This window comes from Lissotriton vulgaris, chromosome 7, assembly GCF_964263255.1.
Source record: "Lissotriton vulgaris chromosome 7, aLisVul1.2, whole genome shotgun sequence".
NCBI classification, from domain to species: domain Eukaryota; kingdom Metazoa; phylum Chordata; class Amphibia; order Caudata; family Salamandridae; genus Lissotriton; species Lissotriton vulgaris.
In genome coordinates this window covers 1,625,919,741-1,625,936,421 of record NC_141695.1, presented here as the reverse complement: position 1 = coordinate 1,625,936,421, position 16,681 = coordinate 1,625,919,741, and the positions used below count along the sequence as shown (strand labels likewise).

The following is a 16,681-nucleotide window of genomic DNA, read 5'->3' as shown; positions in this document are numbered from 1 at the left end:
CACGTTTACCCGGAGTGGCCATAACCCTCACATTCCAAGTCATAAAAGTGTATTGATGGGCCACATGTTTAAGTGTAGCCATGTGGGCAGTGAGTTAGGGAACATTAAGTGGCAAGTAGGTCTGCTTGTCACCAAGGCATCGCCGGTGTGCGTGGCCATGTCAGCTGGTAGCAGGAGCCACAATCCCTATGCAACAAATACAACTGAACAAACAGTAGCAGTGCAAACCCCCCCCCCGCTCCTACCCCCCTGCAGGGAAAATACCCCCTCCTGTGCCATAAAACAAAGCAACATTTAAACAAATCCATAATTTAAGCAACAAGGTCCACCAGTCCATTATGCAAAGCAGGAGCATGGGTACAACATACTGCCCGGTATAGCCCTTGATCAGCTTTCCTACCCCTTAACCCCCCCCATCTGTTAGTCATAACTCACCCATACACAGTGACAGCAAGCTTACCGCCCCGGTAATGCCACAAGTCAGACTCATAAGTTATCAATAATGTGAGGAGTCACCTCTGGACCCGAGCATCATCACCAGTGGAGACTACTGTTTCATCAGAGCCCAAAGAGGTGTCAGAGGGGTCCATGGATCACAAGACCTCAAAGGGATTACAGAGATGTTGAATGACGCCTTTCATAGTCTGCACATGTGCACAAGCTGCTTGTTCCAAGGTCAGGGTGGAGCAGGACTTCTGCGGCTGGCGCTGCGGTAGCAAAATCCAGTCCTCAGAGTTACGAGGAGGTGTTGACTTCTTTCCAAAGCCTTTTGCATGAAGCCAGGTCCAGGTGTCCTTGGGGGTTGGGAAAAAATACGGTTGTTCATCATGTATACCGCGAAGTTTGGCACAGAACAGTAAGGCATATTTAAGCCCTAAGGCACACAGCTAAGTCTTCACTGCAGTGTAGGAAGCGCTGTGTAATCTGGTATTTTATTCTTTAACAGTCCTTAAACTGCCAACCTTTTACCTTGAAAATCTGGTTGAGCAAGTCTGGGTCCCTGTAGTTCCGGACGTGGGCTGTCACTGGTTGTAGGCATGCAACCGGCAATGGGTTCTGCTCCGCAGGTGATGGGCTTGTTCAAAGTAGAAGAATTTTGTATCCATGCCAGGCAGCACTATCTCTGGCAGCCACTGCTTGAGGAAGAGTCCATGGTGAGGCCCTCAGAGCATACAGAAAATCCCACAAACCTTACATTGTTCTACCAGGAGCAACCCTCAGCATCCTCTGCTCCGCACTGCACTGCACAGACACAATATCACCCTTTGTCTGCCGCACTTGGGTCTACAGGTTCTGCACTGTGGAACACATGATGGTCAAGGTGGATTTAGTGTCAACCTGCTCCACTACCTTGCTATTGTCCATGTGGGTGGTCCAACATCTAGGGACACCGTGTCAATCTTGGATTCCAAAGCAGGCTTTGTATCCAATATGACGTGCAATATATGCTCAAATTGGGTAAAATGTCAATCCAAAGTAGCCTTCAGATGACGCAGTATGTCTTCCCCCTCCTCCATCATCCTGTCTGGAGCTTGAGGTACCCCCTGCTGGGTGGTCTCACTTCCACACTGCCAAACTCATAATATGGCCCTAGGACAATCTCACAGAAGATGATGGGTAAATGTGTGTGCCTAAAACACTATTTTTTCTGTAGTTTCAATGTTATTAGGATTGCTTTGAAAACAGTAAAGATAGTCTAGCTGACTGATTTAAAAAAAAATTAAACATAGAGAACACTGAGCTAGTTTGAAGCCTAAAAGCTTGTATTGTTGTAAGGACTGTGTTTTCTTTGCGTTTCTTAGGCATTAAGGAAAGCTAAATAGATCAACCTGAGGGAACTAAAAGCCTTGAGCTAAAGATATATGGATGTTTTCAACAGTGCTGAAAATCAATGGGGACTATTTTGGCAATATTTGAGAGGAAAAAGTGTCAGTCAGTTCCAAACCCTTCTATCCAAGTCAGTCTGTATTGCATTGTTAAGATACATTTATAACCAGAGATTACCCAGGTGTTATTGCATTAAATTCAATGGTGTAAACTGAGCGGTAAGTACCCCATGGAAAGATGGAAGATTCCTTTGCACCACTCTTCCAATCTCCATTGACTTCAGAAGTTTGACCTGCACTTATTAACGAAAGTGATAGCAGAGCATCAGCACTGTCAACCATATGCATAAGCTAACATATGACATGGAACTGAAAAAGTTGATTCCTTCAAAGCAAACCATCACTCACTAATTCCTACTACAATTACATTCTTAGAGTCATCTTTCCTATCCTATTTAAGTTTAGTTTGAAAAACACATACTAAATTCATCTGCAAAGCCATTAGCTAAAGCACCAATGAATACATAACAAACAAAAAGTGGTAAACAGTACATCCCAATGATCAACATATAACAGAAATTCGGACCCAGCTTAGAACTTGTAAAAAGGATTTACTTTGCAAGCCGAATTTCATGAATTTAACAGTATGCATAGAGATTAAATGCTTAAATTTGTTGAACTATTAGTGCCATCCTAACTGCTGTTTACGCTGTGGATGATGATGCTGATTTCACGGAAACCCTGTCGGAAAGCGGCGTTTGGGGCCCCTACCATGGCCCCCATTTTTTGGATCCAGTTGGGGGTCGGGGTGCACCTATGGTGCCCCCCTATAAATCCCTGCAGTGTGTGGCAGCCACTGTGAGGGATTTACAGTACTTCCAATTTCTCTATGGGAGGTTTGTGTTGCAGATGGTTTTCAACCGCCACACAAGCTCCCATATAGAAATGGGAGTTTGTGACTGCACCATGTGTGGTCGCATCATAATTGCGGTTTCGGACCGCCGACCCAATGTTGGTCAGTACCGGAACAGCAAAGATGTTGGTCGGAGGCAACTCTGACTGACATAATCAGGCCCTCTTACCACTGAATCGGACATAGGACGTTCTTTCTCTACAACACGCAAATTTAAATGTTACCTTACTCGTTCCTCATTCAACCATTTGTAAGTGTATTGTGTTGTTATTCCTGGTATGCTTCACCAATGTGTTTATATATTTTGACATCAGGAAATAGTAAATACTTTATATTATATTGTAAATTTCAACAGATTATCAATAAGGCTGGGCGGAGTTTGCAGAGTTCTGCTTCATGGAACTCCTCAAAGTGCAAAAAAACTCTGCTGCGATACGTGGAGCTCCACAATCGGAAGAGTGCATTAGATAAATGCTGTTTTACTCGAGTGGCAGCTTTCTCAATGCGAACAGACAGATTCTCAAAGCGAGCAGTCGCGAGCATATGGGACCACTTCCAATGCAAAATCTGACCGCCCTCATTGAGAAATCTCAGCGGGAGCTGGATTTTCCACGCTCGCGCTCGGCAGCTTGATGTTGATGAACGTGAGTGAGTAGAGTTTTTTGGCACTCAATGAGCTTTGCATAACGCGGTGTGCGGAAAACTCTGCAAACTCCACGAGCGGAGTTCACCTCTCAGACTTAATTATCAGCAGTGGTGAAGAGCTCTCTAAATAGGCTGAATGACGAGAGGAACCAGTGAAAGGTAAATTAAAATGTTGATAAATGGAAAATTGTGAACGTGAGCATAAAACTGTTTATTATTACATATATTCACAAAAACATTCTGACAGAACAAAATGAGGGACATTATTACATAGAATCAGATACAAATTTTGAAACAATTATTACGGTGTTCATGGAGACAAATTAAATGTGCTTGAATTTTTTATAAGACCTGAAAAAGCTAAATGCTGATCCAAACTATTTTAAAAGCATGCAGTGTGAGGTAAAGTTATGCATTTACATATGGTATGCTTATGAAAATGAAAGCAAATCTAACTACAGAATCAGAAACATGTTCTGATCAAAGCACACAGCACAGTGCCAACATGCACAGAAAATTCATAAGCAAAGAGTTTGCATTTACTTTAGAAGGTTGCATATTGTTTTAATATTATAAATATTATTCCTTTCATTTACGTAAACGTGTGTGTGTGTGTGTCTCCCTATTTGTGCATGTTTCTACCTATCTTTGTCTGTATACAGTGTATTCTATGTATGTTTGTGTGTCCATGTATAGATATATTCAAAAGATAAAAATGGATGCAAGATGCATATGCACATATTGGTGTGCAAAAACATAGGCAAATGTTAAATGGTAATTCAAATTAGACAATACTTTTACATTATAATAAACATTTAGAGCAGCTTTTGCCTAATCAAATTGAATTGCCAGATACCATTAATGGTCCTGATTCACAAAGGTAACTTACATTTATGAACACATTTACACTTTTGAGTTAGTTTACTACTTTCGGGTATTCACAAACTTCAAGTGTAAGTTACAAATAAATAAAACAAAATTGTAGATTAGTTCCAGCACTACACATGGCTACCCACTGGGATTGCAATGCCCTTCCATGGAAAATAATCGAGGTAGGAATTTTAAAACCCATTCAAAATAATATTACATTTAATTACATCAAATTATGTAAAATAGTTACAAATATTCCAAAATATTATTTATTGTTTATATATATATATATATATCCAACCAACAGTTCGCTATAGACCCCTGCCGCTTGTCAAAGGCGGGCCTCGGATGGGATAGCGAGTCCCAATAAATCCAACCAAAACCTTCTCCAGTAAAGAAAAGAAATCCGGGCCACTTGGAAGTGCAAAGCGTGATTTATTCAATGGCTTTCTCGACGCGTTTCGCAGTCAGTTCTGCTTTTTCACGAGACCGAAACCAAACAGGAAGTGTTGAATATATACAGTCACATGGTATTGGATTCATACACATGGAGAACAGACTACCGGTATGTTTACAGGCTGAGTCCGGTGCAAATAAAGGCTCTTTATACATACAGGTTAGAATCATTCGAAATGTATGGAACAAATCAAATACATAATCAACAGAAAATACATTGCATTTAGCTTGCATTTAGAACTATTGCGCCCAAGTGGCCCGGATTTCTTTTCTTTACTGGAGAAGGTTTTGGTTGGATATATATATATATATATATATATATATATATATATATATATATATATATATATATATATATATATATATATATATATATATATATATATATATATATATATATATATATATATATATATATATAGTACATTTTTAATTACACATATATTAATAACCTATATTGTATTCTTAATATTTATTTTTTAGTTAAATATTCTATTTTATTTTTCCCTGTACTGTACTGTCGCAGAGATCTCTACCCTGACTGCACATTCTCCCTATGGTAAAGAATAGGGAAAATATAAAAAATGCATTTAAATCCAAAATAAATATTACAAATACTTGTAAATTGAATATTAATGTAAATTCAATGCATATATTTATTTAAATGCAGAACAGATAAGGAATTATACAGCACCATTCATTTAATTTTGAATTAAAAATCTAAATAATGAACATTAAAAGTTGTTAAGAGATGCATATAAATAACTAAAATCCATTAAATAAAACCTATTAGTACATTATTATTTAATTAAAATAGGTTATTAGTATATGTTTATTTAAAATAAATATGTACTGTTCTTATGTATTTTTTACAATGTATATCTTTGAATATTTTTAAGTATTTAACATAATTTAATTTAATTAGCATTATTTCCCATGGGGTTCCTTTCAAAATCCCTATCTCCATTATTTTTTAAGGGAGGAAGGTGTGCTGCAATTCCGGTGGTTTAGTAGTAACTTACACTTTGAGTTTGTGAATAGCGAAAAGTAGTAAACTTACTCAAAAGTGTAAAGTTACTCAATAGTTTGTTACCTTTGTGAATAAGGGTCAAAATAGGTGTGGGGTCATTATTAAAAATGATGTGGAGAAATTATTAAAATTGATTAAATTACTTTATAATACAATTTATTACATTATTCTTTGAATTCAAAATAGGGTATGAAAATATTGTAAACTTGAATAACAAATCTGAACTTTTAATATATATATATATATATTTAACATTCATTTATATACTATAAACTATTTAAAAAATATATTTCAATGTACCATTATTTACTACAGGGTTTCATTTTAAATCTCTATCTCCATTATTTTCCATGGGAGGGTTTTGCAATACAAGTAGTTGGCCATATGTGGTCCTGAACTTATTACTGGGTTTTTTATTAGTAGCCTACACTTGTGAATAGTGAAAAGTGTAAGCTTACTCAAAAGTGTAAGTTACCTTTGTGAATCAGGCCTAATGTGATTTCAGCTTTAAGAATAAGGGACTAATATTGTACACAATTGGAGATAAATCTAATTTTAGGAATCTATGCGAGGCTAAAAAATATTTTAAATCAGGTAAAAAAACGAATTCAAAAGTCATTTATTCCCTTTCTAATTCATAGCCAAGAATAGTCAGAGGAGTCTTACATTTGTGGGTGTGTTATAAAAGTCAAGAGTTTATTAGAGATAAGGATGACTATGGTGTCAGGCTAATTTATGGGTTAAAGATCTGTAGGAACAAAAGACATTCCAGAGGGAAATTATTATATAATTTATATAATAAATAATATTATATAAACTTCTAGGGGATACATCCAAAGGGATAAAGCATAATTTGGAGTGTCTGTTAAATCTAGAGTGATAAAGTAGCAAAGCCAGGGACATATTATTGACAAACCAACAACTGACCCAGGCAGGATTTATGGAGAACTTCTTCAAGGGAATATAGCTAAGAATTTGTGGTATACACAATCTTCCAATTACAACTGTGCTGTGGTCTACAATAACACACAATGTAAATGTTCCTAGCTATTTCATCAGGGCAGATTAAAGTGTGGTAAACTGGAAGGGAGCAGATTCATATATATGAGAAATGGTTAATCTTCTGGTAAGATTTCTAGTATATCTACTAGAGCATGTTTGTAATGTCAATCTGTGTTCTGTGTCCCTTTCAAATATTAACCTGGGAAATATGTGCATCAGATGTTTGCCAGAGGACTCTTACAATATTGGGGTATTTACTTGGGACCTCTAAGAACAATTGCATCTAACCTAAAAACCAAAAAGATATCCAGGATGGAGAAGGAAAAGAAATTGACTTGAATAGAAGGTTGTTAGGCTGGCTTGAGCTAAGGCCCAGCATGGATGTACCTGAATGAAAATTGCAGGTGTTTGCTTTCTGGAGCGGAAAGAGCCCCTGTAAAAAGTTTCCTCTGGAATTCCTTTCGTTTTTTACTTACTATACCTATTCGGGTCTAACAAGTATACTCAGTTGTTCTTTTTGCCACAGCTTCGTATATACAATATAAAAGTAGATGCTTACATTGGTTGTAATGACTGGTGAATGAATGTCCTCTCTTCATGTTACTAGATGACAAGGAATACTTTAACATAATCTAGTTTATTTGTTTTTTTTAAACTTGCTTGTACTTTTCAGAAGTTACTCTCTCATTAAAAATGATGAGAGTTGAGAACATAATGAGGCATAGATTTATCCATGTTCATACTATATTTTAAAATTGCTCAAAAAAGCACACTACAAAAATAAACAGTTCAAAATATAAAAGGCAAAAAATATAAATACTCTCCTATCTCAGTTGATTTTTTTTAAGTGTGAATCCAAAAACCATATAACATGAAGATAGTTGCATAGAAAGTTTGTATGGGGAATATGTTGATTTCTTTTGATTTAATAACTTTTCAGATATAGTATATCATCAATGTTTGATATAGTAAAGCAGTTGAAATATGGTATATTTAAACAAACACAAATGAACATACACAAAATACAAATAGTTTCAAAGTAACACCCCAATAAATTGGTGGCATAAGTGATACATTTACAAGCAATCAGTTCCACACATTGAATATCATTTCCCATCATTCATTTTGCATTTTTAAAAACAAATATGTTGATATAAGTAAAAAAGAAAACAACAACATGGGCTAATTGGGTTTGATGGAAACTTTCCAAAATATTTGAAAAGCGAACTTGCTTCACAAAAGCAAGGGATCTGGAATTAGATTTTGCTCTTACTCTAGCAAATTCTAACCTCATATTTTGTTGTAATGATGTTCATAGATAGTACAGGGGAGAGAAGATATAGCACATTCAAAATTACAATGCAAGGTATGTCTCTCAAAACATATATGAGTTCTAAGTGCAAAGCACTATAGACGTTTGCACTGCAATAGATATTAACTAAATATCAAATACCATAGACTGACTTGGCCCCAAATGCAATCTTATGGTTAGAGTCAAAATTTTTGTAATTACATTCTTGAATAGTAAATTTCCAATTTTTATCTATGTGTACCATTATCCATTGCTCAACCAATTAACTATTTTAATGAACCTCTGATGTTGTCATTTTCATGTTTTCCAGTTTCTTCTTTTGGCTTGATTCCAAGGAAGATTTTTTTATATATATTATAAAGAAAACACACCAGTAATTAATCCTGGAAATTTGGGTTCTCAAAACGTCATATATTAAGAGAGGAATATAGTCTTCCAGTAAATATTCTCTTCTTCCTCACTTTCTTCATCTTTAATGACAGCACAGCCAATGAAAGTTAACAATGTGAAATATGCCCGGGTGGCCTCAGACACTGCTACCACACCTGCTCCCAAGTTTCTATGTTCTTCAAATGCAGTTGCAATTAGCTACAATTTACTTTTTGGATGTGTCTGTGTGAGAGTATTTTGATGCAATCACATTTAAGAAAGTGATGCTTGCCTGTTTCCCTGCACTGTCAGACTTTAGTTATGGTACTGCCTTTTAACCAATTCCCCAACCTTAACACTTGCGACTATACCCACTCTCTGCTTCCAAAATCGACTCTAAAGACATTTTCTGGCATGATCTTCCTCATTTGCTTAATATACATACTTTTATACCAGATCTCTTTTGATTGGAGCTGGGGATTTTCTGTTTTTAGACTATGTATATTTTCTTTCTGATTTTATTTTAAAATATATGGAAACATGTCAGTTTAATTGAAGGTACAGAAAGCATGGAAAAGGAAGGAAGAGTGGAAAATGCCCACCTGGGCCGTTCTCACAAAGATGATGGAAACTTTGCAGTTTTTAATCTGTCATTTTCCTTGACAAACTAAGACATTATGAGCTGTTTGTTGGATTGTTTTCAGAATTTATCAATCATGCCATTTCCCCAATTGGATAGATTTTCATTTTTTATATCTTAATATATCTTTGCATGTTACATGTTTAGTAGGAAAAGCGTTAAAGATTCACTCAAGAAAAAACTTTCCTATGCTGCTACATTTCTAATGTCAGTTTTTGCTATGCCACAGTTTTATCGCTAGTAGATATGATACTGAACATTAATTTACAAGAATATATCTCGGAGACAAGTTGATACAATCGGAATTCACCATTGTATTGCTTGCTCATATTGGCACCATTAAAATGTTCAAACAAAAACAATAAGGAATCCATGTTTACCAACAAGTGGAAACATTTTGTTAGTCTGAACCTAGCACTGAAATCCTAGTGTAATATTCAACCACATTCAACTCAGCATGGAAACTTCAAAAAATGTTTCAAAAAAGACAACCTTTCGCATTTGTATGTGTTATTATAGCAAAGGATCGAGATATACATGCTCAAAATGATACAGCCCCAACTGCTAAATTTGACCTTTTTTCGGGACAAATATAGATAAGTTGTCTCATTTTGTAACATACTAAGTATAAGAGAATATCTTTGGGCAATTTCTTGTTATGACCCTTTTTCATAGAATGTTACATTTGGACGTGGCCCATTTGGATGCAGTCCAGGGATAATGCCAGCCTATTCTACTCTGTAAAAACAACTAATGAACAGCTCAGTTACATTTTAACAGCAGATTCTACAATTAATGCAAATGGAAGTCTTACCTCTCAATTCTACATAAGAAGCTGAGTACTTCTCTAAATGTGCTTCAAATTGAATGAAGACAGAATTTGAATTATAATCACATTAACGTTGTTCTACACAGAATATAGTAATGCCCTCTTTCCTTGTGGAAGAGGTGCAGTCGTTTTCGCAAGAGTCAAGTAATTCCAAAAAAATAAATAAAATGCAAACATTAAGAAATCTACCGGATCAATGCATATGCACATTGACACAGGAAAATTGAAAGTGTGCTAAGTGCAGCTTCAGCTGTGTACAATTCAGAATAAATCCGTTACCTTCTAAATATGATAAAATAAAATGCTGCATTTGTAAATTATTTGTACTAATAACGATCAGGACATACAACAGAAAAGGTGTGCTAATACATTATGCATTAAATAACATTTATTGACTGACTGTGAGATACAGGTATAAAATATATTTAACAAGTTAATTGTGTTGAACTTGGTGGAACCCTTGTACAGAGTATTGATAGGATAGAACTATTGCCTAATAAAGTCATCTTAGGTCAGTGTTTGCCACAATTTATTTAACTTGAGGCACTCTTTAATTAGTCAAAATATATTGACATCTACCAGGTTCTAGTTGCTAATAAAATGTTTGTACCTGTGTAGTCAATGCAGTGTACGAAACAAACAAGGATACCATATCCCTATAATTTATATTCCCATTATCCACTGGAGTTACACCTGCTCTGCATTTTCCCAAACCCTTGATTGGTCATGCAAAATCATAACCTGCGTACACTTAAATTGGAGTAACACCAGCACTGGACTATCCTAACAAGTTGACAGGTAGATGCACAGTATACTACTGGATACAATAAAAGGGGTATGCTCTTCACATTCTGTCTCTCTTTCTGCCTATTCAAAATCATGCCTTTTGATTCTAATTCTCCTGACTGTCTTGCAATCAGACACAAAAGGAATAAAATGTAAATTACTGTGAAATGGGATGAGGGAAAATTTGGCTTAAATGTAATTCATATTCTAGTAAAGAAGGTATGCTAATTCTGTATCGGTAGGAAAAAATGAATAATCATTTTGTGATGACAATTTTTATTGCTCTTTAATTATTTGTTTTTTTTCCAAAATATACTACGTTTCCTTTAGCTTGCTTTTTTATTTTAATGAATCGATATCAGGAAGTCATCCATGCTCAGTAGTCATTGTTTCTGGTATTAATGCTCACAAACCATACCTATCTTTCCCAGACATACGACCAGCTGCAATATTTCGATTCAATTACTGAAAGGCAACTTTTTGCTTATAGGAAAAGAGAATGTGAGTCAAGGTCCATAATGTTGCCAGTCTGATGAGGTCAGCCTCGGGCGAGCAGCAGTGAAAGATGACAGGCTATCAGACTCTGTGTTTCTTTTTTACTTCTCATCATGCTGCGACAACCTTTCTTCAAGTCTTCCTCTGAGATGTCTCAGAATAGCTCCTTTCACTACATTATCAGTCCTCCTAATTAAAGGAAAAATCAACGTAGAAGTTATTGCATTTCAAATATGTTACATGTGGGCTATATTTTAGGGAATGGAGTGAGAAAACATTTGAAAGAATGCACTGACCATCCATCTTAAATACTCACATGGAGGTTTACACTGTTACATTACTGTGTACATAGTAGATGCAAATGTTTGCTGGAGGAGGTTTTTCCAAAGGCAGAACATACAAATATAAGCAGTGACCTAGTTAGATGGAGCAGAGTCTTTCAAGAGGAACATATGCCCAAATACAAAGCAGCATTATTCAAAATAATCTAACAATAAATAGATAATTTAAGAGCTATTCTTACTATTTATACAAGTCCTTGTATGAGTAGGACAATTCTTTGACTCATACAAGGGCATTAAGGGCCCTTTCCAAATCGCAGATAGTACAATGAGTGAAATATTCTATCCCTTGTATCTGAGATTGTAAAAAATGATGTTAGTGATTTTGAATGACATTTTAGTACACAAACCATTATTCAGACACCATCCTCTCAAAAGTGATAGTGTCTGATTCATCGAGTGATTGCTGCCCCCAATAAACATCTACTTCAGAATCATGTATGGAGCCTCAAGAGGAGCTCTCAGTGGTCCAGAGAGCCACTGCCTACTCCCCAGTAAAGAACTTTCCAAATGTGAGAATAGATTGTTTTTAAAAACAGGCCTGGTTTCTTTTAAAAAAAAAAACAATTTGGGAATGAAAGGGCAGGGAGAGCTGTCCCTGTGGCCCCTCATCTCTGCATTCACAGACTATCACAGGGGCTTGCAAAATACAACGTGTCCAATTAGTATTCAATCAATAAACAGGTGATTAGGCACAACAGGCTCACTTCTCTGTGTGCCCAAACTTGTATATAACAAAAGTAACTCCCCGGGCCCTATTACGAGGAACGCCAGACTCGTGGTGGTGCAACCGCCGAATTACAACTCGGGCAGTCGGACCAACTAAGGACCACCGGCTCTGCTAGAGAACTGCCATTCCCTGGTGTAGGAGCAGTGGACAGAGGCTGCAATATGCTTGGCAGGACCGACACGATCCCGCCAAACATATTACAAGTTTCCTCTTACCCAGACTTTTCGTGGCGGTTCCACTGCTATGAAAAGCCTGGTGAAGGGTAAACAAAGGGGGTGGGGGGAGCATACAGGGCTCCGCTGTGCCTCACACATGTGGATGCACACTGAGTGGCATAACATGTGCCAACTTGCGTGCACGCACATAGGTTCCTGCAAGGCTTGGACTTTTGAGTCCATGATGTGCAGGAACCTTATGAGTCGTTCCCATTGCAGTGCCTTTTCAAAAGGCATTGACGCCTTTGAAAGGGCACCACAGGGGGAACCACCACAATGGCCGCCTGCCAGACCACTAAAAAGTAGTAATCTGGCAGGCTGGCGCCAGCCACCTTAGGCAAAGCGGTGCCGTTCTGCTAAAAGGTCATAATTTGGCCCTTAGTGGTGCTAAAAGGGAAAATAACTGAGGCCACCCAACACTTCTAAAGAAACCACAAGGTTTCCAATAATAAGCATAAACACTCCCTAGCAATCTGGTTCAATATGCTTACATGCCGATTGCACATGCAGCTGTGGACGGAGTGCTCTCCTTTTGTTGATTCTGTTAGATTTTCTGGTACCGCACAAATAATACTGAGGTATGGATTAATTTCATTATGATTAGAGGTACTAGTTGGGTTGAGACTATACTGGAATAAGCCCTGATGAAGTCGAAGACCAATTGCTTCAACAATGAAATACGTGTTGGCTTAATGTGAAGTGGCTTTTGCTACAAGGAGCCTTGGATCTGCTCTGAAGATCGCAATAAACAACTAAAGATTATTGTTGGACTGAACATATTGAACTTTTTTTAACAATGAAGGGTGCTCAGCAGTGTTTTTGCTGTCCAATTAGTATTTATGAGACAGGTTATTTTGAAAACCCCTGTGAACAAGCAGTCTGCAACTATTCCTATTAGTGCATCGGTTACAGTGCAGATTCCCAAACTAGTTAGGGCCTGATTACGAGTTTGGAAGTGTGGCGCCGGGTCCACTCTGCGCCTCATGGCCAACCTCATGGTCGGGGCACCCGCCAGATTACTAAAGTTTCTTGTGTCTGTCATCTTTTTTTAACGTTCTCACAGTGGTGCCTCAGAAAATGGCACCGCAATCGGAAAGCCATAAACAGGTTCAGCAGTACATGGACCGTAATGTCCATGCCATGCAGAACATGGTGTGCATGCAAACGGGGGACATGTGGTGCCAGTCTGTGTGCATCCACATGACTTGAGGCATCATGGGCCCTATATGACCCCCTTTCTTTCCTTTCCACCTCGGCTTTCAAGGAGGAGGAACCACCATAAAAATCGTGGAGGAGAGGAAACTTGTAATATGCTTCGCGGGACCGCTGCAGTCCCGACAGGCATATTGCGTCCTCTGCACTGCCGTACCAGCGCCAGGGAACAGCTGTTCCCTAGCGGCAGGACAGTGGTGGTTGGACCGCTCTAATTGCAATAGGACGGATAGAAGATTGTCACCGCTGTACCTCTTCAAGTCTGGCGGTCCGTGGACAAATAGGGGAAAGGTCCGTGGACCGCCAGACTCGTAAGGTTGAAAATTGAGCATCTCTAGTTTGTGAATGGGAAAAGTACACCCAGCCCTATGCCTCCTGTATAAAATGTCTGAAAACGTAGCAGCTTGTATTAAATCTCAAAAGTAAAATCTATGTCATTCTCGTAGCACAATATAACTGTGTTATTCAGTTTCTAGGTGCAGTGCTATGTTTGCACATTATTTTGTAAACAATGAGCAAGTCTGGTACCATTCCCCTGATGACGGCCTTAATATAATTAAGTATGTTCTGAAACACTTAACTTCTACTAATTTTTATTGGCATAAAATAGGAAATAATAACACCCATGCAGAGTTAGATTACAACTCAATCTCTATAAAGACTGTACTTTTAGCCACAGATTCAGTTACATTTATATCCGCCTGTTATTATAGCACTCGGTTACCTTGTGAATTAGGTACTTCCATATAGTACTACAAATTATCAAACTATTAACATTTTACAATATCTATTATAATTTTATAATAGACATTTTGATTAGAGAAAGTATGCATTGTGATATTTAACAATTATATCCATGCTTTTTTTAATATAAGCTTTGATATGCAGCAAGTTTATCAACACCTCATTAACAGTTATCTTGATGTTTTGAGATAATTGAAATAAAACTGCTGTGATTATTTTAAGTCTACTTTGCAAAACATTGGTTAAAATGTATTTGATTCAGCCACAGACTCCATAAAGCTGAATTGTTAAGTACACAATATCAATTCAATTAGAAATTTATGGTAAATAATGATGCTATGGCTTCTGGGTCCTTTTGGTTTTTAGTGTCTTGTGAAAAATATGTTCTTCCAAACAATATAATGTACATATTTCAACAACTTGACAATCTCGTTTATCATAAATTCGTACTCTGTTATCGATATTGCAAAAAAAAATGTTTGAAAGTAAAGTATTTTCGGTCAATAAAATTACTGAATAGAATGTTTCAAACTTGGTTAAGATGTATTCATTTGAAAGTGCAATCAGTGATTTATTAGTTAATATTCTGAAATTCCATGGGTTATTAGTAATTAAATAAAAAGAAAATATCCTTCGGTGTTCTTACCATAGGTAAAGAGTACATCATGTCAAAAAATGTACAAACAAGATGGATAGACCAATATTCAATAAAATGACCATGCAGATGATGATTGTATTGGGTCCCTAAGGAAAGAAATGTAAAGATTATGAGCAAAATTTCAAAGCAACACAACATATTATATTCAAAAACAAATTCCCAACAATTCTGCTTGATAAGGTAGATTACGTGGAATGCAATCTGTCCCTGATTATAATTCCCCCTCTACAATGTTATGTTAAATATGTCAAGAACTAGCCATCTGCTGTAACAAGGGGGATTTTTCTGATGGAGTATGTCATGGAAGTAAAGGGCACCATGTTTATTATATGCTGTCAACACTGTGCTTTTTAGCACCCAGGGATCTTTGGTATTCCATAAACTTCTCACCATTGTACTTTTTTGTGGAATAAAATGTAATGTTAAAAAGCATGTTTCTTACAGATACATTCCAAAATGCTTTTGACTCAAAGGGGCAGATGTCAGAAACTTAGTTCTACCTGCAGTTGATTAAGAAATCATTTGGTTTACTATAAATTGCATTGGACTAACAAAGAAGATGTAAAGATGTTTTTTCCATGTTCAGCACTGGCAATAAAGCACCATTTCTTTATTTCATTAGAGAAACCCAAAGCAATTTGAAAGTGAAAGTACACTTTTTACTTTAGCATTCTGTGGCCCAATTCACAAAAGCTAGAATAGTAGAGAGGATGCATAATCATTGAGTCTATGCACTATGTATCTTTTTCAAGACACAGATAGGGGTAAGATTTGTGCAAGCATGTATAACTCTGCACAACTTTGGACTTTCCCCTGCATAACGTGTGTGAAGACTGCAATCTCAAATCCAAACCACAAGTGTAAGAGTGTATTTTCACTAGGAGTGTGTTATAAACTATATGGCAATTCACAACGGGAAACACATTTTTCAGATGGAGAGGATTCAGTGAGAAATGGCTAGAGTTAACAAAAGGAGTACTGTTTATAAAAACTGCAGATTTACTAAGTGCCTATCTTACCCTTTTCCCTCAGTAACATGTCCCATCGTTTGGACATGGTTAGGCATGTTGCGTACCTCAGTATGCCATCTACCAATAGTGTGAACCACTTAACTGTTGTCATGAAATACAGAAGACACTTCTATTTTTCTTCTTTGTTTCCATGTGTAAGTTACTTCAGATCCTAGAATTGGGTATTTTCATTGCACAAGAAATACACTTAGATCAATTTACATTAGTACATCAGTTGGGACTTTCTTATAGTTCGTGAAACTTCTGAAATTGACACATCTGCACTTTACTAAGCAAATGCACTCCCTGAAACATTTAAAATGCTGGTCCACGGCCACAGTTTAGGTAGAGATGGGGTTAGCTATCATAATACGTTTAGCATGTGTTTTTTCTGCATCTCTAACGGTATCCCAACGGTTTTAGCTGTGTATTGCATGCCACACTCTGTTGAGAATATGAGTAAAATACTATGTCATCACGTCGGTGACCATTTCAAATCTGACAGATATGTGTCACTTCCAGTGAGCCAACTAAACTTTAGATCTGGTAATTGGCACAATTGGTATTTACGACGTTTTATTGATCAAACCCATGGAGT

The 16,681-nt window shown here is 37.0% G+C and overlaps 1 protein-coding gene across 1 annotated transcript in view; it reads right to left on the bottom strand.

The window, feature by feature from the left end:
• Nucleotides 1–10,262: 10,262 nt before the first annotated feature.
• Nucleotides 10,263–16,681, bottom strand: part of JPH2 (junctophilin 2) — a 411,671-nt gene continuing 405,252 nt past the window's right edge. The window contains exons 5-6 of the mRNA XM_086932570.1: nt 15,062–15,159; nt 10,263–11,362 (exon numbers count right to left, since the gene is read on the bottom strand). Coding sequence (XP_086788696.1) covers nt 15,079–15,159 — 81 coding nt within the window. The 3' untranslated portion in view covers nt 10,263–11,362; nt 15,062–15,078. The remainder of the gene's footprint in view (nt 11,363–15,061; nt 15,160–16,681) is intronic.